This window comes from Taurulus bubalis, assembly GCF_910589615.1.
Source record: "Taurulus bubalis genome assembly, chromosome: 9".
Taxonomy (NCBI): Eukaryota; Metazoa; Chordata; class Actinopteri; order Perciformes; family Cottidae; genus Taurulus; species Taurulus bubalis.
Genome location: NC_136597.1, coordinates 12911295 through 12935729, shown reverse-complemented (window position 1 = coordinate 12935729; position 24435 = coordinate 12911295). Strand labels below are relative to the sequence as shown.

General features: G+C 40.5%; 4 protein-coding genes across 4 annotated transcripts; 3 read left to right on the top strand and 1 right to left on the bottom strand.

The window, feature by feature from the left end:
* Window positions 1–1646: 1646 nt before the first annotated feature.
* Window positions 1647–5027, top strand: fam185a (family with sequence similarity 185 member A; the record flags this gene model as incomplete). Its single annotated transcript, XM_079224078.1, has 8 exons — window positions 1647–2082; window positions 2206–2315; window positions 2848–2940; window positions 3067–3205; window positions 4045–4086; window positions 4178–4273; window positions 4360–4494; window positions 4629–5027. 8 exons carry the CDS (start codon window positions 1647–1649, stop codon window positions 4739–4741), a joined length of 1164 nt encoding a protein of 387 aa, XP_079080204.1. The 3' UTR covers window positions 4742–5027.
* Window positions 5028–6121: 1094 nt separating this feature from the next.
* fbxl13 (F-box and leucine-rich repeat protein 13) lies at window positions 6122–15464 on the bottom strand (the record flags this gene model as incomplete). Its single annotated transcript, XM_079223296.1, has 17 exons — window positions 15361–15464; window positions 14745–14832; window positions 14561–14659; window positions 13700–13795; window positions 13470–13605; window positions 9865–9917; window positions 9418–9518; window positions 8843–8972; window positions 8278–8376; window positions 7950–8070; window positions 7689–7851; window positions 7487–7606; window positions 7215–7338; window positions 7041–7121; window positions 6611–6745; window positions 6315–6478; window positions 6122–6233 (listed from the first exon to the last, which is right to left on the bottom strand). The coding sequence occupies exons 1-17, from the start codon at window positions 15459–15461 to the stop codon at window positions 6122–6124; spliced, it is 1923 nt and encodes a 640-aa protein (XP_079079422.1). The 5' UTR covers window positions 15462–15464.
* LOC306741989 (leucine-rich repeat-containing protein 17-like) lies at window positions 8877–13389 on the top strand. The gene is made up of 7 exons (XM_079224330.1): window positions 8877–8902; window positions 10279–10427; window positions 10526–11002; window positions 11149–11363; window positions 12105–12260; window positions 12711–12852; window positions 12937–13389. The coding sequence occupies exons 2-7, from the start codon at window positions 10303–10305 to the stop codon at window positions 13217–13219; spliced, it is 1398 nt and encodes a 465-aa protein (XP_079080456.1). The 5' UTR covers window positions 8877–8902; window positions 10279–10302; the 3' UTR covers window positions 13220–13389.
* Window positions 15465–21603: 6139 nt separating the features above from the next.
* On the top strand, window positions 21604–23492 carry armc10 (armadillo repeat containing 10; the record flags this gene model as incomplete). Its single annotated transcript, XM_079224353.1, has 6 exons — window positions 21604–21862; window positions 22132–22277; window positions 22479–22613; window positions 22706–22882; window positions 23022–23093; window positions 23241–23492. 6 exons carry the CDS (start codon window positions 21604–21606, stop codon window positions 23490–23492), a joined length of 1041 nt encoding a protein of 346 aa, XP_079080479.1.
* Window positions 23493–24435: the final 943 nt, after the last annotated feature.

Genomic DNA, 24435 nt, shown 5'->3' with positions numbered 1-24435 from the left:
TTTTAGATTTTAATTTGTTTATTGATGAGAGAGGGATATCCTTATTTCAGTGAATTTGACGGGTATGGAGCAACAGAGAATGATTTTTTTTTAAAGTACTGGAAAGCCAGTTGATGGTTGATTGAAGCTGTATGGCATATTTTGTAATTAAGATTGTTTTGTTAAAAGGAATAAAACTTAGGCAAATATGAATATGGTTGTGCCTTTGTTTCTCATTATTTCTGTTCAAATGACCTGCTATCTAAAGTAAGCTACGAAATAACCAATGAATTCAATAACAAGTAAAGTTAAATCCACATTTTGACAGATCGTGGTTTCAATTGATCCCATACAGTAGGACTGCAACTCTGGACGGGAGGAAGAAATGCTTCAAGACTCAAGTTCCCGACAGCCTAAGCGGAAAGAACGACGTCACCTGCGACGGTGCTCACGTAGGTCTACTGATTGGACAAGACTTAAAGAGGGGCGGGGCTATATTTATACAAGATTGTACATCCGACTTGTCAAGGTAAATAAATTGTCTCGGACTAAAGCCGGAAGTAAAATATGTTTCTGTCAATATAAAAGAACACAACAATCAGGCTGTTTGTATTTTGGCCAATTATTCCATCTAAAGGGATGAAAAACGAGGGTCCTCTTCAGTGCTTATGTGCAAGGCAAGTTAATTTGTATAGCACATTTCAACAACAAGGCGATTCAAAGTGCCTCACATAAAACCATTAAAAGCATCAAAACATAATGCAGAAGAAAACAAGAATTAAAAATAATTAATGTGGTTTAAGTGTATGGCTGCAATACTGGATGAAGCGGACAACTGACCTACGGCCACAGAAAACAGGGGGCCCAAAAGGTCCAGGCTTGATATATGCAAGATTTTGCCAAATGATTTGTGCAAATTGAATTTAGATGTATTTATTTATTCGGGGACATGCACTACACCTCACACAATCAAATTATATGAGGTGGGCCATGACTTCTAATCTTGATGTCCTGTCCTAAAGAGGATCACCGTCTAGATTTTAGTCTCTTATTTATGTGCCGTGTTCACATGTTGCAACATTCTAAATTAATTCATTTCTGTTGAAATTACCACCCAGCAAACAGGACAGGCAGTATTCCAGCACAAAGGCCCTCAGCAGGTTCATCTGGTCATGGCGGGTGAAATACATATTTTTAAACCTATATAATTTATTGTAAATAATAAAAATACTCAATATATACAACAAAACAGCAGATCATATTCATTTAGGAAATTAAACAATAAAGAAAGTGCAAAAATGCAAAGTAAGTGAAGTGTATGTGAAGTGTATATAAGTATGTACAGTGACTAACTAAACAAAACAACAAAAGCGGTGCAGTTATAGTTACACATTGAAAAGTACAGTTATTTTCCTAAGCGCAATTATTAATACCAAGAATGAATAGATGTTTTATTAGTAAACCTTTTTAAGTTGTAGATGGCACTTTTAAGCTGAAAATTCGTACCGGAAGTACTAGTCTTGCACTGACAGCACACCCAGATCCGTATGCACACAGACTTGTCGGTCCATGTTGGCTGAATGGTAGCTGGTGTCGCGTGTTGTTGTGAGTGAGCTGAACCCGCAGCGTGAGGCGCAGATTACCTGGTGGACCGGGAGGTGATCGAGATGTTTTGGAGCTCAGCAGGTCGGCCGCGATGTGTCGGGCTTCTGCGCTGCTTGTCCCTCACGGTCGGTCCCAGGACTCCCACGACCCCTCGATGCCCTCTGGATCCCCCACAGTTCTTCTCCATCTCTGCCTCCACAAAGTCTCCAACTCACGAGGAGGTGAACCAGCCTCTGAGGCAGTGGGCTCTGGCCGTGAGCCCCTTCTGCACGGTGCGCGCGCAGCTCGGCTGCAGCATCTCCATCCGTCCGCTGGACCCGCACACACACCCCGAGGCGGACCGGGTCTTCATCACGGTTCACGGAGCGGACAGCGAGCAGGAGCTCGGTCTGGATCACTTGCACGTGCACTATGACGACGGGAGCGAAGAGTTGCTCATCTCAGCCGAGAAGGTTACGAGCAGCCTGTCGATTGATCTGACCGCACCTATCAAAAGTAGTGAGTGTCTCCTGCTGCTGATACAATTACAATAATGAATGTCTACATTGATTCTAATGGGGATGTGAATGTCAGCAGTTGGCATGATACTGTCTGATGTCCTTTGACGTCTTCTTTTATCAGATCTCTTCATTACCACTCGAGGAAAAGGTAATGTGCAAGTGAAGAAAATGGAGTGTGATATCTGCAAAGTGCAGACGGAGAAGGGCGACTGTTTGCTGCACTCTGTCAAGGTGGGTGTGGACATGGCAACATAAACAGATGCTTATTGTAGAAAATATATGTAGAAACAAGGGGAGACACGCTGATATGTTTGCTGTATCATATTGGCTGATTTCACTATGAACCATACTACAACTTTTGGGTCAATAATGTTGTTATTTGACTGATTGTGTGAATATAATTGTATGATTTATTTTATTGTATCACTCAATACCACTCCCAAAGTAGCCACAAAACCATGATTATCAAACTGAAATCTTATCCAGCTATATTTATACTGAGACTCAGAATTAAGCATATTGATTCAGTATTGGCTAATATATGGGGAGGAAAGTATGGCTTCCATATCAGTGTTTCCATATAAAAATAACATTTGTGGTTTTGCATCACCAAAAGTTAGTTTTGCAATGTCATGTATTTTGCAACTTAACACTTGTTCAAATTAAACAACCCACTACAGACTGTTGTTGTAGAGTTAATGATGTATTCAGACTCGTCAAATTTGCTTTTTCAGTTTTTTCACTGTTGCTTGTTGTATCTCAGGGTCATCAGGTGGAGGTCCATTCTAATGGAGGACATGTTACAGGTGTGGGCACTATCCATGGCAATGTGGACATCAGCACATGTGGAGACAGTGTAAGGACAGTACACTCAGCAGCCGTTAGAGGGCAGCAGCAGGCAGCATACAGGCTTCACAGGACAAGTTGGATCGAACATTACCTGGCTACAAGTCCTGTGCAGTAATCCGTTGTTTTATTGCAGGGAGTGGATGTCAAAAAGCTTCAGGGTACCAAAATGAATATTTCAACAGAACGTGGCCCTCTGAAGGTCAAAGCCATATATGCTGAATCCAGCAGTGTCTCGTCCTGCTCTGGCAGAGTAGAAGTGGGGAATCTACACGGTGAGCAAACAGCAGCATCTAATCCTCATCTATGTGGTTTGTGTGGTTATGAGGGCTGCAGCCAAACTCAAACATAGAGTGGTGGAAAAAAAAAGTTTAATGTTGTATTACATTCATTACACTTTTGTCAAAAACAACATTTGTTTTTCATCAATTTGTGGTTCATTGTCTTGTTCAAGAACACTTCAACATATGGAGAAAAAGCTGCCAAACATACAATTAATCGGCGATCCAGTCTACCATCTGAGCTGCACTTAAAACTAATAGAAACTATTATTTGCAATTCATCTGCTCCCTGTATTTAGTAGTTCACTCTGTCAGTGGGTCCTTATTTTTTAATTTTTTTTAAAGAACTTCCACTGCCCATAAGCCATTGTGACACAAAGATGCATTATCTTAACTTGGTTTGTAAAGCAGGGCTTTGGTATGTCAGGAATCCTGGGCTCTAAACGGACTCTATTTAAATGCAATGTGGTTGCAATTGATCACAAACTCTGTACCTATTGTTTGCTTTAGTTCAGGTTAGTTTTATAAAGACTTGTCGGCAGAGATTATATCACATTGACAAACAGCACTTGATGTGAAGTGAAGAAAATGCATCACCCACGTACATTTTTAATTTCCTTTTGATTCAGTCGAGTCTCATGCATGGAAACAATTATCTTGTTCCCTTCAGGCAGGGATGCCGGTTTATGATGCGTACAGTCTGGGACAGGGGCTTTTCTTTGTGATTTTTTTTTTCGGGTATAAATGTTTAATTTACCCACTAGTGACTGGAAATAATTTGACAGCTAGGTATGCAAGTTAAAACTGACCTTGTGCTTTACTTTATTGAAAAGGTGACGCCACGGTGAAGAACGTGTCTGGAGATACAGTTATCGGTGAGCAAGCTGACCCAGTGATTGCACAATGAACTACGTATGGCATCTATCAGTGGCTGTTAGAAACCAAAACCCTTCTCTACTCTTGCAGACGGTTCGAATAGTTTCCTTCAGGTTTCCTCTCACAGTGGAGGCATTGATGTCTATGTGGGAGACGGTGGCAGTGCTGAACTCCACAGTCGGGAAGGTAAACATGTTGTATAAGAATATTCACCAGTTTTCCATCCTATTGAGTATATTTTTGTGTTTATCCCTCATTCCTCTGTTGTATAGGAGTGGTGTGTGTGCGTGTACCCTCGTCGTTGAAAGCTGCGATGGAGCTCTGTGGAACGTCGGTGGATATCAGCCCAGAGGTTGTTCTGCATGGAGTAAAAAACAACACTGCTAAAGACCAAACCACAGTTACTGGTGAGCCATTATGTTTATTACATCACACTCCATGGCACAGTTACTTAACTAAACACTACAAGTAAATGAACACAGAACATTCAGTTTCTTTTTTCTGTATTTCCCTCATTTACCCTGTTGTGTTTCTCTCCCAGGCTATATAAATGGAAAGCCCCCAGTTGAACAGTGGGTTAAAGCTCAGGCAGACAGAAACTCCGTCAGACTGAAAACACAAAGCTGGTTTGAATCCTTGAAGCTGGGGAGCTGAGTTATGAGGTTTACACTTACAGAGCCAGATCTTTTCTGTCCCTCCTCAAGAATGGATGTAACTTTACCTCACTTACTCACACACAGTATATAACAATCTGTGCTCAGGATACACTGTTCTTTAAATAAATACATTATATATCAACTATAGTATTTAACAGATATTCTGTATGCGTTAAAAGAAGCAATCACAATGCGTTTTGAAAGCATATTATTTGACTGCACACCAGTGTTGGTTTGTGATGAACTGTGAATGGTTTGGATTGGAAATATTACCAGCGATTGAATGTCCTCTGTGTGGTATGTAAATATAAAAACAAAATGTAAGTCCCAAACGACAGAAAAAAATAAAATCAAGTCAAATGCAATTACAAAGGGTTATATAAACAAAGGATGAACCAAGTTTGTAGTATACAATAATACAGCATTTTAATTTAAAGAGTATAAATGAAAAAACATTTCTAGAGGGGAACACACAACAGTGCACAGACACTGCATATATATAAACAAATACATACAATCAATTCTAACTTCAGAATTTAAAGTGCTTTATATAATATATATATATATATATATATATATATATATATATATATAACATTTCTAAAATGAATAGAAACCAATGATGGTCATGTCATAGTGCTAAAGATGCCAAATTTCCATCCACAAAGTAATTTGTGTCCTTGATGTCACCCTCTCTAAATAGTTAGTGGTAAACACATCTAATGATAGTGAGTTGTGGAAACAGCTCAGTCAGTGTCAGAAGTAATCTCGGCCAAAAGGCCTGATTTATTTATTTTCTACCTTTTGTTGTATGTATATAATTCAAATGTAATGTAATTTCTAAATCAAGTGTATGTGGAGCAATACATTCAGCCACAAAGAAGACTGTTACATAAAAATTCAGAGCGGAAATCACAAATGTATGCACCGGTTATCTAACATGGGGTTATTAACCCACTGGAGCCTCGCAGGGTCAAAGACAATGTGTAACAATTTATGTAAACTCAAAACAGAAAAGCACAGAACATTCCTCTGTGAGGAGATGATGACATCCACTCATTACACTTTTGTGAAATGAGTGGATGCGCTGTGTCTCACCTGTCTCTATGCAGACAGGTGAGATTTGATCTGATTACTAACCAGTTTGGGATTTTTAACCATTTGATTGTCTCATTGTATCATGCAAAATGATTTGTTGAAAAGGCTCTTTGATTATTTTGAAATAATCTCCCAAAAATGAGGGTCACTGATTACACAGGGCTGTATTTTTACAATATAATTACTGATTGAGATCTGTTCATATCCTCTCTGTACTTGCTGCTCTTGTCATCACTGACTGCTTATCCGCCACTTCCCAGGTGTCATCAGTCTTGATGGGTCATGTGACTGGAGACACTATCTGGCCCATGTTGTATCTAGACCAGTATGGAGGGTTGTCATTGCTGTGCTCCCAGTGCTTCACATGTGGCTGAAGCTTTAAAGCGGCCACCCTACAGGAATACATGTTCTCTGGTCATTAAAAGCTGTTGTGCAGGATTCTAACTTTGGATGGCTCTTCTAAACTGTCTTACTTGGAGATGCTGCTGCAGCAGACCATTGAGATGGAGCAGAGTGGAGGACAGACCCTCTGCAAGTGTCGGAGACTGCGATCTGTGAGAAGAACACAGCCACTTACATCAAGTTCTCGCAGGTACTGAGATCCACTTGTCAGATAATGCACTGCCATATCTGTCAACTGAAGCAAGACGAAGGAAAAAAAGAAAACAATTGGCATGAAATAAACATTTAAAGGCAAATGTGTGTGTGTGTGTGTGTGTGTGTGTGTGTGTGTGTGTGTGTGTGTGTGTGTGTGTGCGCGCACGCCTACCTTGGGACACCCTGACATCCGCAGTGTGACTAGACCTCTGCAGTAAAATGATACTGCTCTGATGGCCGAGTCTGACAGAGCTACACAGTGAGACACATCAACATGCTCCAGATCTCTCACAGTCTTACACAGCTTCTTCCCTCGCGAGGAAGAAAAGAGATGAGAGAGAGAGAGAGAGAGATGTTGGGTGAAAATTAATGTGGAGAGAAACCGTGTCTTCAAGAAGACATGCACACCTTCCTCTGTTCATATCTCTTGGTTGTCAGTAAGCGAAACAACTGTGAACATGATTTACTTTTTTGGGAATTTCTTTTCTAGTAATTTCCTGTCAGCTAGAAAAGGAAGTACACTCAAACCCACAAAAAAATATAAGCTGTTCTTTAAAAAAGCCAAGTCTGGCCATGTGTTGAAAGTCGAGCATGATTAGTACCTCCATGCCAACATCTGTGACGGAAACACATTTGGCAAGAACTAACTTCTTCAAACGAATTCCCTCAAGAGATGCCAGACCCTATAAATACAAATACAAAGTTACAGACTATTCTCCACTAGAGCCAGTTGTATTGTATTTTGTTAAGGACATTGTGAGAGTAAGAAACAATACCTGATCCTGGATGTTGCAACCGCTCATGTCAAGAGAGCAGATAGAGCTGCCACTCACCCACTCCAGACTGATATCAGTCAGTCTCGCACAATAACTCAAGTTGAGATGGTACAGTTTACACAATCTGATGAATTTCGCACACACACACACACACACACACACACACACACACACACACACACACACACACACACACACACACAAACTGTTGCGTAAAACTATTTATAAAACCACAATGAGATCGGTGTTGTGTGTGAATTCATACTATATACCTTTGTGCAATCCTCATTACAGATGTGTCTGTGATGAGACTGCAGTAACTGACATTCAGCTCTCTCAGTTTGGTGGATGAGGAACCTTCTGTCAGATACTGGATCCCAGTGTCGCTCACCCTGAAACACACAGTCTACCCATTACGTCATGCAAAAAAACCCACATGCAATATAAAACTACAGCAGCAACAAACACACACACTTGTTACAAAGTGAGATGTCCAGGTTGTGCAGGTTCTTGAGGTTGGCCACATATTTGAGGCTGGCATCAGTCATTCTGGAGCATTCTGCAGCGTGGAGTCTGCGGAGGCCTTGTGAGCTGCTGCACAGGGCCTTCCAGCTTGTGTCTGTTAGTTGATTGTTACCTTAAGTGCACATGGGGCATAGAACAGACAGGATAAGTAGAAAAGAAGTACCTCTATCTTTTCTGTGGATGTGGAAATAATAGAATAATAGATCTCACCCTCTGTCCTAAAAGTCTTCAGTTTGGCGACTTCAGCAATGGCTTTTAAGGCAACGTCAGAAATATGAGGGGCATCCAACAGAGAAACGGCAGACAGACAGTGACATCTGGCAACCAGCGCCTGTTAGAAAAGAGCAACACTCAACACTTCTTTCTGTTGCCAGGGGTTAAGGGTGTGTGGACAAAAAAATTATGCATGAGCTGAAAAAGCAAATTCTTTGTGTAATTTATTCCTTATTGTCTGTGTCTTTGTTCAACATTCCAGGGCTAGGATGTTGACCCTGTATGTGTATGAAGCCAGTGATGTGTTAGAAATGAAAAGACGTACCAAGACACAGCTATCTGAAAGGGTGGGCATGTCATTGATCACAATCTCCCTGAGTGAAGGGCATCCAGCAGAAATGTATCTGAACCCATTTACAGTCATCTGGGAGGAGAGAGGAAAATATGCATGTGTGTTGGATTCTGAATCATTTTCCTGGAAGTCGTTTTCCTTGCTGCACACATTGTCAGGGCACCATAAAGCGAAACATCTGGAACCAGACTAATCCACATTCCCATAGGAAAAGTACGTATTATGTAGCAGTGCATGTGAGTTATGTTATGGAGAGTGCACATGGTGAGTTGGTGGGCCAGAGCTGATGATATAAACCCAGCCCTCCCCTTGGCCACAGCTGCCTTTTACTCTCCCTCTCCTTCAGATCTTTGTTCATTTACTCTGAGCTCTGAGTGCAGTCACCAGAATACTGCCAGAAACTCCAACACGTGGAAACAGAGAGGAGTGACTGGATTTATCCAAGGTGGACTGAACGCTTAACTTTATAAAAAACGGTGTCCTTTCTCCAGTTGAAGCTGAGTGTATATACCACACAGAGGGGAGCATACCAACTGACCTGAGTGCAGCCGGACAAGTTGAGGTGGACGAGATTGTGGCAGCCCGTTCCTGTGGTCAGGTACATAAACCCGTTATCTGTGAATCTGTAGCAGTACGCCAGACTTAGGTATTGAAGGTTGAGACAATTCCTGTTTAAAATCAATAGTTAGATTAGTTTATATACCAAATGTATTTGTGTTTAATCTTTTGTAGATTATAGTTTTATTTTTTAACAAAAGTAAAAATGTGAATGCATGCATGGTATTCTGCATAATACTACTAGAGAGAGCTAACGATGAAAATCGGTTGAACCTGCAAATCTATCATCAATGTCATCAAACAGTTAAGACGTTGTGTTACGAGTGGCACATCTGTTCCTCTAAATCGTTAAATTGGCACCAGCCAAGCGGCTCTCAGACAAGCCTGCAGCACATTGGAAAAACAGAAATAAAGATATTTCTGGGAACCAATGGGCATTAGGCCAGAAAGGAGTATCATGCAGGAATTTGTTTGTTCAACTTGGAGAGTTAGCTGGACCACATCTTAGAGCACAAGTCTTAGTGACATGGCAGTTTGCCATAACCGGAGGCTTACCTTGACAGTTCTCTGAGAGTTTTGTTTGTTATAAGTGTGCAAGAAAGGTTCAAGTAGAGCAAACAGGGACAGCCCTCGACAATTCTCTGAACCATCATATCCTGTAAAGAGCAGAGATTTGAATGTTACTTTAAGTTCTCTCAGAAAAGCACCTGTTCGAAGAGTGCATAGCACAGTCAAATATCACAATCCCCTATGCATTAACAAACATTTAAACTACTTGACTTTCATTAAAAGTTTCAGTTTTATGGGTAAAAAAAAAATCCCATCAACATTTTAATTGATTTATTAAAGAACCAATCTTTATCAATATTTATCAATTTCAACAATCTAGTTGTGATCAACCACAGAAAATATTTTGAAACAGTAAGGTATAATATATTTTTAAGATTTAGATTTGTTTTCATCTATACAGTATCATCATAGTCTCAACAATGTTTTACTTACTGTAACATTAAAACACTCTGACAAATTCAGGTCCTGGATATTTTTGCATTCACCTAAGAAAACACAATGCAGAGAAATCAAGTAAGAAGCAGAAGAAATTGGTCAAACTACTATGATGTCCACTTTTAGTGGAAATACATTGCTATAATTATGATACGCAAATCGTGATATAATAAAGTAATATACGACAGTATGCAAGAAACAACTTCTGTCGTAGTATTCTGCCTTCTTTCAAAGCCTTGTACACATTCCTGCACAGCTCTTATCTCTTACATAATGTACTACCTCTCTCTAGTTCCTCAGAGGAAGCAGCAGCTGTGTTCCATCAATAACACTGTTCACCTTTGACACATTGCTTCTGTGTCCAAGCCTGTTTTCTTAAGATTTGTAACCCCAAATCCTACTTTTCTCCAGCTCTTCTTACTTAAAAGACACAGGATGCAAGTGACCTCCTCTCTCCTCGTAGCCTCCATGCTTCTCCTCCTGTTCCCGTCCATCGAGATGAAAAGACCAGGGAAGGGCAGAGGCCTCAGAAGAGCGAGACATAAACTCACACAGGACAGGTATGGATTTACTCTGGGGCCTAGTTTGTTCAAACCATTTGTCACCGGCTCTAATGACTACGTGTAGAGTGTGACAAGCCATGTATTTATTTTGTCAGGATGAGAGGTGTTGGGCGTCACAGCAGATCGGGCCCCTCCAGGCATGTGGCACCAGACTGCTCAGAGTTGACAGAATCTGGAGACGTCTTCATAGACTGTCAGGATCGACGCCTCACCTCCATTCCCACTTCACAGACCTGGTCCAAACAACCAAAGCACCTCCTTCTGGCTCGTAATAAGATCAAAGTCCTTGGTGAAGATTCCTTCTCTGGATTTGAGAGTTTAACCAGTCTGGACCTGCAGCAGAATCAGATCTCTTTAGTGGTGGAAGGGGCCTTCCGGGGCCTGACACACCTTACAACCCTGCTGCTGCAGCACAACCGCCTGGGCACACTTAGCGAGGAGGTCCTCCTCCCCATGCCAAACCTTCACTACCTACGTCTATATGATAATCCCTGGAATTGTCTCTGCCCTATGGACAGTCTCATACGCACCCTTCAGGTCCCAAGCAACCGTAATCTAGGAAATCATGGCAGGTGAGGGATTCCACAAAAATAGTTTGACATATCTGTTGCTCTGATTCCACAGGTGCACAAGCCATAACTCAGATCCTCAGAATAACAAAGAGTCTGCAAATGTCACATCTGATTTCATCGTGACTTAACGGCGTTTCCTCTTCTAGGTGTGCAGGGCCCACCAGGCTAAAAGGCATGAAGTTGAAGCAGATTGACCCCAATTTACTCTGTAAGGAGACAGACCCAACCGGTGACCAACAGGGTGACCAAACAGATCCCATAGACCTGGTAGAGCCCATTCCCATTCGCTCAAAACCGGACGCAACCACATCTTGCCATATCTATCTTTTCCCCCAAATACGAATGGACTGTAGTAACCGAGGCAAGTTCACAATGATCTTTTCTCTAAACAAGTTTAATTAATTGTACTTTGATGTTTTCATAAATTCAGCACATGTGTTTATTATGCAACAAAGGGGTTAGAAAAAAATGGCGCTTCATGTCATATGTTCATGATTAAAGATTAGTGTTGCATGACTGGAATGACTAAACTTCCATTTCTCAAAACATGTTCAGGGCCAGACTATCAAAGAGACATCTGGCTTTGCAGGTGTTTTCTATTCAACGCTATGTTGTTTGCTTCCTTAATCTGTGACTGACTCTACTTTATAGGCATGTGCCACCTTGTGAATAACTTAGAAAGCATGAACTAAACAAAGTTTGGCTAATACATCAGAATAAGACTGTTGCAAAATCTGCAAAAGCATTTTATATTTACCTGTAAATATATATATATATATATATATATATATATATATATATATACATATATATATATATATATATATATATATACTGTAAATCAAATAATGTGTTACAACCATCTGCCTCATAACGGCAGGAGGAAATTCAGATTATGGATAGAGGCCGAGCATAAATCAACAATTTTTCACTTGCAGTACTAAGAATGGAAACTCAAGATGATTTCTTTGTGCAGTCTTTGATTTAACAATTGTGGATGGTAAAGACAAACAATCTATCATTCTAATCAATAAATGGCTGAGGCAAAGTCATGAAATCTATGTGAGAACCATTTAAGTAGCCTGTTCTTCTCTATGTTTAGGTCTAACTGAGGTGCCTTCAGGTATTCCAGAGGATGTTGTTCATATCGATCTGTCACATAATTCAATCCGTCATCTCAAAGCCAGAGATTTCCACAGAGCAAGGGGCCTCAGAAGCCTTAACATCAGTTATAACAACATGGAGCACATTGACAGAGGTATGTGCACTATGATTTCTGTATAACAATTAATTATCACGAGTAAACGTTACAGTGTGTGCTTAATATTTCCAGTATTATCCAGCATGATAAACTATACAAGCAGATAGATAACATATGGAGGGCCAAAGGTTAAGCACCATTATACAATTGCTGCTGACTTCTGTTTCCCATATTTCTTTTTTAGAGACATCTTTGTGTATACAGTATTGGCTTTATTTACAGTGGGAAATGAGGGGGTAACGGACATAATGTGATTACTCTGCTTAAGTGAATCAGACAAACTGAACGCCAGCTCGCACATTCCTATCAGAGTTGGATTGCACCACTGGCGTTTACTTTTCATGGTAAATAATAAACAGCAACAGGACTCTCTCTTAATAGAATCAACTGAGAGAAGCAATACGTGCATGAATGCTGTGCTTATGCTGTTTCTCTTGGCTCTCCTAGCTTCCTTCTCTGGGCTGCTGCATCTACGAGAGCTGGACCTGTCCAGCAACAGCCTGCATTCTGTCCAGTACGGGGTTCTTGAAGACCTTTACTTCCTGTCACAACTAAAGCTGGGAGGAAACCCCTGGGTGTGTGACTATAGGTAGGTTTTGGGGTTTGAATGTTTGCAATATCTTTTTTTAGAAAAATGCAAATAATTATTAAAAAGTGATTGCATTTTTTTCAGCATCCACTATATGGTGTACTGGCTGCGACTGCACCCAGGGGTGAGACACTCTGGCCTCTTGTGTCGATCTCCTCCTGAACATACTGGGGAGAGTGTAGCAGAGTACGTGCATTCCTACAACAGAGCGTGTCCAAAGGACAGACAGAACAGCAGAGCAGATCAAGACCAAACGGACCCTGAACTATGGAACACAGCAATGGAAGTGCAGGGAGAACTGGAGGAGGAGCTGGAGCCGAGCCACTTGAGAGTCCCGCAGAAATACCAGATCATCAGGCTGTCCTAACTCAAGTGAAACTTTGTCCTACAATTTTACTTTGAAAAGTCTCTTTGTTTTCCTTTCATTTATTTCCTTTCATTATCATAAAACTGTCTGTATCAGATGGAGAAACTACATTTTTATGTGTTGTTTTCATATTTGTTGTCTTTTTAATCAGAATATAAGAGTTGACAATTGATTGACTGTCTTGACAAATTATTACAATAATCTGTTGTTATTACAAAAACAATCTGGCAACAGAATGTGAAATACTCACTTATACATTTCAAGCTTGGCCATTTTAGAGACGCACAGCTGCGCAAGTTGAGATGGATGACAAATGGGCGGTAGTTCTGCAGAATCTGCTTCATTGTGCCGTCTGTTATCCAGTCTTTCTCCACAGAGAAGTTGATCTAATGGGGACAAACATTAGGGAACATTTATACTCCTATTTAAAATATTACTTTTGACACCACTGTGAAATATATACAAGAACCCAGTACAGACCTGACTCCACAGTGGGCCTGACTGGATGATAGCTTTCCATGTGCAACATACCTCGGCACAATTGAGCAAGTCTCGCAACTCTAAATATTGGAAGATCTGAAGAAAAAACAATTATATGACAGAATTGATCATTTGAAAAGGTGGAAACATATGAATTTCCTATTTATATTTAGTTCACCAATACCCGAGTAACCAGCTGTCACTTTGAATATATTTGTGCAATGTCAAGGGGACAGTTAAACACCCAAATCATAACAGGCAGGATTTACTGCCTCTTCTGCCACGTTGCAAAGCAGTGTGATGTAATTGTACAAGAAGCCTCTTTCTTTCTCCAAACATAGTCATCCTGAAGCACAACAGTATTTATCAGGAGAGGTGTTGGACAGAAACACCAGAGCAAACAAAGCCAGAACTGCACTCCCTTTACCAGCGAATGTGAATCCAAAACAAACAGTGGCTATGACTGGTAGTGCAAGCTGAGTCAAACATATGTTTACTTGAGCCACTATTGTGAAAGTGGTCTCAAAGTTATATAATACCTACGAAAATATTATGATCAATATGCAAAACAACATAACAGCAACAGATGATAGAGTTGTCCCAGAAACATAACCCACTCTGTGGAAATGGGTAATAGGTATATTAGACCATAACGGGCTTCAACTGGCATTAATCAACTGGCCTCAAGGAGACTGGAGGCATGTTTACAGTGGAGTCCACTTTAATTCTTATGTAACAGATATGATCTCATCACTGCTTTGAAAATAGAGACGTGAAGCTGCTCCAGCTCTAAATCCAGAGCCATCTTAGCTCTGTGTGGCGGATTGACACATGAATGCTGCGTGGTTATAGAGGAGCTACCATCATAGAGAGGCTGGTCGGGAGCACCGAGAGTCCGTCACATCCTTCCCCGATCTGGTGAACTTTGTTGCCGATTTCTATAAACCCCATTTCCAACCTCTGCAAGATTCACACAAAATAAAGAAATGTAGAAAATTGTTACAGTTCATTATATTTTTTTGCATACTTCCAAATAAATGTTTACCTTAAAGTACTCTTTTGCCCTCTTTGAGTCCTTTGCAACATTACGCCATGCAGATATGATGCGCTCAAGGCGGCCAGCGTTTACAAGGCTCTCAAGTTTCTCGATGGCAACTAAGTTGAAAAGAAATTAAAAACATATTGTTTCAAATGTCCATCACTTTTTAACAGCACATGTATTTAGATTTTGCAATCTTTTCTAACAGTGGATACATGTGGGCTAAATTATGGCAATAATATCATGATCATGATTATGATTGGATTGTTGTCAATTTCAGTTCAGTCTCAGAGAAAAAAGAGCAAGGAAAGAATTGAGTCACAAGAGTGGGTGTATACATTTCTTAACCATACTGCATGTTTTCTCTGGCTATCAAATATACAACAGAGTCACAGCTTGCAAAAACTCCTCAAGATAACTTTTTCATTTGGAAATAATAATAATAATAATTCAAACTTTTATAGCGCTTTTCTAAGTACACAAAGACGCTTTACATTGGGGACAAGAGACAGAGACAAACGGAACAAAAACAAAAATGGAAAGACAAAGCAAAGAAAAACAAACTAACAGAACATTTTTAGTAACAAATAGTGGAGGATAGGTGCAATAATTAAGTAACCACCTACCGGCCTGTGTCTTCTTGCGTAATTTTACACAGTTTGACCATTTGGTGAGTGCAACCAGCTGGCATTTCCTCTCATAATGTTTCTTTGCCATGTCCATCTCCAGAGCCAGCTCTATTGTACCTCTCTTACTCTGTGTAGCAAACCTGTTCCACTTCCTGTCCCCAACAACAAACACAGCTCATTATTAATTCAGTGAAAGATACGCAGGCAGACTGTCAGAAACCTGCATTACCTCAACAGGACAGGATTCAGGAACACTGAAATAATATCATTATATCTCAAACATTTTTAATTTTCTTCTCACAATGATAATAACTGAAGCTGGTTTGGACATTCAGACCGGACAGAATGATTAACTGGACAAAAGGTAAATGATGTAGAGGGCTGTACTGACAATAGAAAGGTGAAAGGCAATCTGTGAAATAGAATATCTTCATGAACTCAGCAACTTGTGAACAATGATCCAGAGAAAACATTCAGCACTTTCATTCACATGGCTCAAATGTCTGAGTGACAGCTGAGTGGCTCTCTCTTGGCATTATCAATGTTTTATGGATATTTTGTGGATTCATGTCAGAAGTTCGAACTTTTTGAGTGAAAGGTTATTTGTTATCGTCTTCCTATCAGTCATGTACAATTTACATATAATGTGTATATTCAAGACACAGAGATTCACAAAAGGACATGAAGAAAGCTAGTCCAAAAATAATTTCTGGATTGCTTTTAGTGATATGTGAGCCATCACTATGCAGCCCTTTGAATAAATTCTCCACCTGTGCTTGTCTTACGTGGTGGATTTTCACACAGCACCAGCTGTCGACAATCACCTAATTGCAATCAGTGTAAGCAGAGTCTACAAAAGGTTTTATTATCCTTCCTTGCTCCCAAACCTTCAGGGGAAACAAAGGATGAAGTGTGACTGAGTGGTAACGGTGCTGGTAATTGCACACAGTGGATGCGGTGGTTGAACTCACTGCCATGGCTCTTTCTTATGGGTAAATAAAATACAAGTATATTTTTGAATACATTTGGCTTGTGTTATTTATCTTTCTTACTGTGTTGTTTTTCAGGGTGTCTTTGCTTTCTACTCTATTGTGGGGCTGTATTTGTTTTCTTCCTCAAAAAGGTAAGATTTTCTGTATTATTCCTAACTATGTTCAACCATATAAAATGTTATGCTTGTTTGTTCCCTGTTAGGTTACAATATTGCACATTGCTTCTCTCTCAACAATGATGATGAATTCAGTCGCCATCCAGGAGTGCCTGGTCCACAAGCATCAAACCAGTTTCATTCTAGAGCATATTTACACCCAAACCAAGACTCTGTTAGTCCAAAGGATGAGATGCAAGCCATGAGACGCCGAAGCTTTGTTTCCCCTCAGAGAGAACCAGTCGACCATGAACACAATAAGCATGCTAGCTTTGTTGCTAGTCTCAGTGAAGAGCGGGAAAAAAGCAAACCAAAGTCAGAACATGATGAGCGTGCCGGTCCTGGTCAACACCCCTTTGGCCTTTTAGTGAGGGAGCACACAAAACAGAAAACTAAGTCGAGCACCACATTCTCAACTCTCGACGATTTAAAAAGATTTATAGAATCAATGAAGAGATCTTTCTTTATGCCAGGAAATGCCATGGGTAGACATTTTCAAACTGCACGGGAAACTATTGAAAAGGAGATGGCTTCTAATACCCAAAATGTTAATACTATGGGGCAGCATGACAAAGGCTATAGGTCTGATTCTGCAAAAGAAGGCCCCGTCCATGATGACGGCAGTGGAAATGAAGACTGGAGTGAGGCTATGACTACAGCGACTGAACAGGGCTCCAACTACCAAATGCCAAGTAAAGGAAACTCAGTCCCTGATCCTGTCGACGCCACTGCAAGTCTCATTTCTACCAGTGTTTATGACGACCATTACAACGACCCGGGCTCTGCTTTCTACCCATGGCATCATTCAGCAGCCACAGAGGATGTTTCAAGTAATTATGGAGGTTTTGATAGTGGTGGCATTTCTGGGGGAAACCCTGACCGTTTCACAAGGGCTCCTCAAGTGAGAAACCAAGCTGTTCAGTCAACAAGCTACAAGGTCCCTAAACAAATACCCTCTGGTTCATTCTTTGGAAATGATTTGTTTTTCAGTGGCTATGTGACTGCATCCCCTGTCAATCCTCCAAACAGCCCATCTCACAATTTCCACAACTATTCAAGTAAGACTCTAACTTTTGAGAAGAATATCCAGCAACAACCAAAATATAAATTAAACAGTAAAGCCTCTTTAACAGGGGATCAAAAACTATCTGGTTTAGAACTTGGTAAATATGTCACAAGTCAGGAACTAAGCGGAGTGACTCCAGCCAATTTCCTGACTACACCAATGACTCTATCTTTTCCTTCCTATGGTCACGTTGTACATGTCAGTGCACCAAGAGGTCAACGATGCATCCCAGATTATCAACCAGAACATAACAAAAGTGCAGCCAAATCCCCTCGGGCCTATCAACCCATTGTTGGCAAACAATCAAATTGTATAAATCCCATGCCCACTGCCCACCTGCCTGTATACACGGATTGTGTTTCTTTAAGTTATAATAACCCTTCACCACAAAGTAGTAGTGGTCTCGTGGGAGTTAAAACCAGCAGACCAAATAATGCTCAGACTCTAGCTTTCATTAGAAAGGAGCCAGTCGGCTTCTACCCGACGCGTACGGCGCCACCTTCCAGCTCTCTTCATGGCTCAAGCAGACATGACGGCTATCTCCAAGACCAGGCCATAAGTGTTAGTCGTCCTTCCACCATAACTGCCCAGCCAAAAGATGAGAAATCGGACCTGTCCAAGCAGAATAGAGTCTCTGCCACTCAGGGATTCACACAAAAGGCTAAAAATACCCCAATTTCTAGTGGCTTAGATTCAACCAAGACTGGGATCTCATCTTTCTTTAGAGTTGGTGACGCGAAATTCAATTCTCTAACTAACTTTGCTCCAACCGCTGCATCAGACAGACCCTTTTCAAGGTCATTTGCCAATGAAGTCATGTACAGGAACTTTGGAATCAATAATGAAATCTCGGCTACACGTGGTGCCAGAAACTCCCTGGGCTCCTCTTCTACCCCACTTAGACGACGCATTTCTCTCAATCGTCATTATGCGAGTGCAACCAGACCTGGCCTACAGACCTTAAAAACAACGACAAAATTATGGCAGCGTCGAGCCATTATGAATAGAAAACCTGTCAACGTGGTCTACAATCGTCCTAAACGGCTTTCTGCATTCACCATGTCATCACCATCTGTAAACTCATACGTTGTGCAGTCCAGAAACCGCTACGTAAGGAGCAAAGAATCTCTACCAAAGACCCATTATACACCATCAGCTGGATGAAAAACACTGGATCCCACAATGTAAAAGGATTGGAACCGTAAAAGAATCAAGACTGAGAGATAACATGGTATGGAAAACTTTCAGATATTTTGAATATGACTGTTGTGCTTATGACTAATTTGAATGAAAACATGTCTCATCTTGAATGCAGGTGAAATTACTGCCAGCCAATCCTTTGTAAATATGAGTAAGTATTCCCATTATGAATGCTAATGCTCACACAACTGAAAACTGAAGTTGAAAGTCCCATTTCTTTTTGTTTTCATAAGATCTCTTGCCATCTTCAACTGGGTGGAAAATCAAGTTTCTGCAGTTCTACACATATCTGCTGTAACTAATAAAGGCATGAAATAGGTTTTACCTCCTTGTCTTGATTGTCACATGGGATAAACTCATCAATGTCAGGGTTTTTAGGTTGACTTTATTTTCATTCACGAAAGATAAGTATGCCAATATTTGAGCAGTGAAAAGCTATTGATTCATGCATCACAATTTGATAATCATCAAAGGTGACTTATACAAATAAAGTCTTTAAACATCAATCTTAGTTAAAGCGTCACTTATTGCTTGTAGGTAGCACTTAAGTCAAACAAGCCAATTTAAAACAACTACATTAATGATGAAATGTATGTTCAATGGTTGTTGTCTTCCTTCTCCTTTTAAAATAACTTGCTCAATTATGCAAACTCTTGTGTTGCTCTTGCCTGCAATACCTAGACCTACCTGAAGCAAGAACTTGTTAAAATAAAATAGCAGTAGGCCTTCTTGAACAGACAATATGACATCTAGAGGAATACAGAACTGCAATTATTATAAAAGCAATCCGATCAATTTTATTTGAGAACCTGTGACTCAATCTGACTTATGAATGAATGAATATATACTTTATTAATCCCCAAGGGGAAATTTTTTTGTTGTCATCAGTAGCGCCTTACAATTGAAGATACAAACACATGATAAAAGATCAAATATATAAAGAAGCAACAGAGATGAAAGATATATACAAATTAAAATAGTCATATATATTTAAATATACACAATAGAATAGAATACAACTAACTGGAGAATATATTTATATTTACAGCCGCAGAGTGTATTCATTAATTTAGGTAAATTAGATAAACAGAAAGTGCAAAATGCAAAGTATGTATGGTACAGTGATGCATTAATCCACAGAGGAACTAGCAAGCGGTGACTTGTTATAAAGCCGTATTGCTGTCGGCAGGAATGTTCTCCTGTAATGGTCCTTATTGCAGCGGAGCGTGAGGAATCTCTTAGAGAAAGTGCTCCTCTGGCCCTGCAGCAGGTGGTAGAGAGGGTGGTCCAGGTTGTCCAATATGGACAAAAGTTTGAAGGTATGTACTAGCTAAACCAAACTGCACCATGATGTCATGATGTCAGATAAACTGTCCACATAGTCTTGCATGTCAGAGAGGTTGTTGCACAACACTGTTCTGCATCGGCAACAAACTTGTGCCTCAAAAAATAGTTTAACAACTAGAAGATTAAACCCATTAAAAAATATCCAAAAAATGAACTAACATTATGCCTGTATGTTGTCATTGTACTGAGAGCTGCTTAAGATCGTCAGGGTTGTTGCTCTAAGTATAAATACAACTGTGAGGGAATAGAACATGTACATCCAAAATCCAGTGCTTTATCATAGCTGAGGAAATGGACAATGGCAGGGAAGTTAACCAGATGAAAACAGACTTTCACTCCAACAATGACTTTAAAAGAAAACTTGAGCAAGTGAGCCACCAAGTGTCCGTCTCAAGTAAATCCCAGAGACATATGGGAAAGTCCCAAGAAAGGAGGTTCAAGTTACCGACCAGTCAACATCCTGAAGGTCAGCGCTTCCTTGGAAGGCCATGAGACTGTTAATCAGAAACTGTATCGGACCATTGGAACATGACAGTCATGAAGCTGTCAATAAGGCCTATTGTCAAAAGAGGTGGCATTTAAAATTAGCAATTATTTTTTCACATTCAGGAAAAAAAAAATATATATATATATATATTATATTATATTATATAATATTATTATATTATATAATATTATTATATTATATATATATATATATATATATATATATATATATATATATATAAGTGGTGATAATAATTGGCGTTCTGTAACGTTATCCTTCTAAGATGTCTATAGCATACCTTATATGTGGGGCAGACAGTGTTTCAGTTCTTTCACAGAAGGCTTTGCGTTTGCGACAGACATATTTAGTCTTTGACACATTTGCAACTTTTGAGTTACCCTAACAAATTGCAGTAAACGTGTTTAACACATATTCTGACTGTACAATGAAAGCCTTCCTTCTAGTTCCAGACTGATCATAATTCAGCGAAACATTTGGTCCGAGCTGCGGCAGCGTTGCCAGATCGGACGGTTTTCCTTTAAATTAATGGATCAACATTGTTTTGGGGCGGATTTGGGTGATTCCGGCTACGTTTGTACGTCTGAGAAGTGTGTAATTAACTAAATTGAGACTATATCCTAGTCCGACTATAATTCAATCAGAGCTCTCGGATAAACCTAATAATAATAATAATAATAATACTAATAACCAGTCTGCTCTGATTGGGCGTCTTTTTGTCAGTCAAAACTGGCAACACCAGCTGCCCGGAACAACGCAACAGAACATTGTTGACAGCTGTAGCTTTCAAGCAAACGTGTCCAGGTTTCACAACAATGAGTCCGTCCGCATCAGTCTGGGTGGGTTGCTGTAGGTTAGTGAGGGGTTGTCGCTAGTTATCTGAGGATCCGGGTTAGTGAGCCACGTGTCAGGGCATCTGCAGCTTAACGTCGCCTAACAGCGCTTAGCTAACGCTAACCTACAGACGCAGCATGGGCGATGCTAGTATCACCCCCAGATTCGGCAACATGAAAGCGTTGCTTGGAATAGTTGCTGGAGCTGGAGCTTCTTACGGGTTGTACAAACTCATCAGCGGGGTTAGCTTCAAGAAGAGCAAGAAAAGTGCTGCCGGTGAAAGTCCTGGTGCCAGGACCAGTCAGCCCAGTGAGGTCACCCTTCAACCGGGCAGCCTGCTGGCCAGAGTGTCCGGACTGGATGTGGTCTGTCCCCGACCGGTGGATGTTGCACCAGGTAACGTAAGAAGAGCTCATGGCGCGTGCACAGTAACTACATCTTAACCCGATTGTTCCAGCAAAGTGAATATCCTAAAATGAGTTCTCAAACTGCCCTGTGTGTCAACTCAAAGCATGCATATTCAATCCCAAATCATAGATAATCTGGAGAGCGTTTGACTGTAAACAATATCTGCAGCCGGGTGGGAAGCATACACTGTCTCTTCCAGTGCAAACACTTATTTAATATCCATAAATGTTTGTTGTATGGTTCATCTTGCTCCATAGGTGAAATAATCCACCAGTCCCCTGGCAACCTGGATCCACAGCACTTGAAAATGCTGCTGTCGTGTCTGCAGACCAGCAACAATCCACTCGACCGATGTCGGATACTACTTACGTTAGGGAATTCTGCTGCCTTTACTTTGAATCAGGTACAGTAGAAGTACACTTTCTCCATCCCATTCTGCGAGTGAGGTTAGCTGATTGCGTCATGAGAAGTTGTACGGTATCTAATTAGAAAGTTATGTAGCTGATGAATTTTGTTAGTGGTGAGACTCAAACGTATGTGTTCTGTGTGACATTGTGTGTCTCTTTTTAGTCATGTAGTTATTAATCCATTTTATTTTTTCCAGAATCTTATACGAGAATTTGAAGGGATTCCTATCATAGCTGGTTTCCTCTCTGATTCTGCAGCAGAGGTTAGAGTGCAGACTCTGAATGCTTTAAATAATCTGTGTATGAACATCCCAAACCAGGAACAAATAAAGGTATGTCACCTTATACTGTACACCAAATATCATGCAATATGTGGCTGAACATGTCTTTTACATTAAATATCCATGTCCACACCTTTTTATAGGTTTATGTGCCACAAGTGCTGGAGCTGATTGAGATGTCACCAGTGAATTCTGATCTTCAGCTCGGTGCCCTCCGGCTGCTGACGAACCTTTCAGTCACAGATAAACACCAACATTTGCTGAAGGAATCAATTACACTTTTACTCTCTCTACTTGTTGTGAGCTATGAAGCATTACAGGTTGGTGTCTTTTCAGGTTACACCTGGTTGATCGTCTTCACATTTTTTAAATAACTTTTGAAACTTGGAAAACGATAAGGTCAGTAAAGCTGTGAATGCAATATGTATGAAGTAAGATCTTCTCATATTTGTCTTTCAGGTTCAAGCTTTGAAAGTCCTCGTGAATTTGTCATCCAATCCAGACATGATGGATGACATTGTTCAGTCTCAGGTATGAATAAAGGGATCGTGTAAGAGGTCATCAAACCAAATAGATTAGATAAGTCAAATTAGTTTGTAGTCAAATTAGTTGTGTTAGTCCAATTTTTGTTTATACATCTTCATTTTGATGATGGTCTTTTTCTCCTTTTTGATGTAGGCACCAGCTTCGGTTGTTCTTCTCTTTGATTCACGGACAGCCCCTGCTGTGCTTCTGCGACTGCTGATGTTTGCAGGGAACCTAAAGGCCTGGAGGCCCTCTGCACAGGTGGCTGATGAACTGAGACGGAAGCAGGATTGCCTGTTCCGGGTCATGTTAGATGAGTCTTCCCAGCTGCACAGCCGACTGGTCCAGCTGCTTTCACACCCTGATGTTGAGATTCAGTCCCAGGTGGCCCGCATCTTGACATAGACCTCCCTCTCTGCACTCTTGATCCACACACTGCTTTTGCTTCCACACATTTTGCCAAAGCCATCAAGCCGTCACCATTCTAGTTCAATTATATATCTGTTGACATTCACCTTTTAATAGACAAGGCTGCATAGCCTCCTGTGGATGGATACTCAACTTGCACTCTCTCCCTCTCGCTCTCCATCTACACTATTCCCTAGATCACTATTATTACCACACATGAGTAAATTACATATTCCACCTACCAGCCACACTTCCCTAATTTTCACATTCTTATACTACAATGAATAGATGAGCAATGAGTGGGCAGGAAGAAACAATTCATTTAGAGTAATAACAGGCCACCTCACCTAGAGTTTTCTTCTCATTGCCAGAGACTATTTTCCTTCAAAGATCCACAGTGCCCTTTTCTTCTGAGAATGTCACCTGCTTTCTCTGAAGACATGCTCCAGGTGAAATTTCTGAACCCAAACCCACTGCCAAACATTTTCTAGAGAAAGTGTCAGAATGACCTGTGCAGCACGACCTGACTTTCTACCCTTCTGTGGGTCGGAGAGACACTTAAATGGAAATCTGATGAGGTTTCTTGCCACATAGCATGTCTTGGAGACACTAATGAATGGCTGCACTATGACTCCTGTCCTCACTCATTTATCAACATGTTGGTTTTAAGATCATGGTGATCAATGTGAGAATCAGTGCATCATGACTTTGCAAGAGCTAAAGTGAGGTCAACATACAGGATGGTTGGCCTCAGATTCTGTGTCAATATGAGACGTTCAGTGCAGGGATGCACCGATACTGACAGCGGTCTGATACTGACCAAACCTGAATCTCTAACCATATCTGAAACCATTATTTTAATAGCTAACAATTCAATCAATTTGTATTTATGAATTTGTATTTGTTACATTTTGTTTTGTTTTAGGAAAGACATGTTTAA

Excerpts from the sequence above, each read along its gene's own strand:
- LOC306741989 (XM_079224330.1), top strand. The coding sequence starts at position 10,303 with ATGCAAGTGACCTCCTCTCTCCTCGTAGCCTCCATGCTTCTCCTCCTG. Across the intron at positions 11,003-11,148 it reads AATCTAGGAAATCATGGCAG|GTGTGCAGGGCCCACCAGGC; the intron begins GTGAGGGATTCC and ends TTCCTCTTCTAG. Across the intron at positions 12,261-12,710 it reads CATGGAGCACATTGACAGAG|CTTCCTTCTCTGGGCTGCTG; the intron begins GTATGTGCACTA and ends TGGCTCTCCTAG.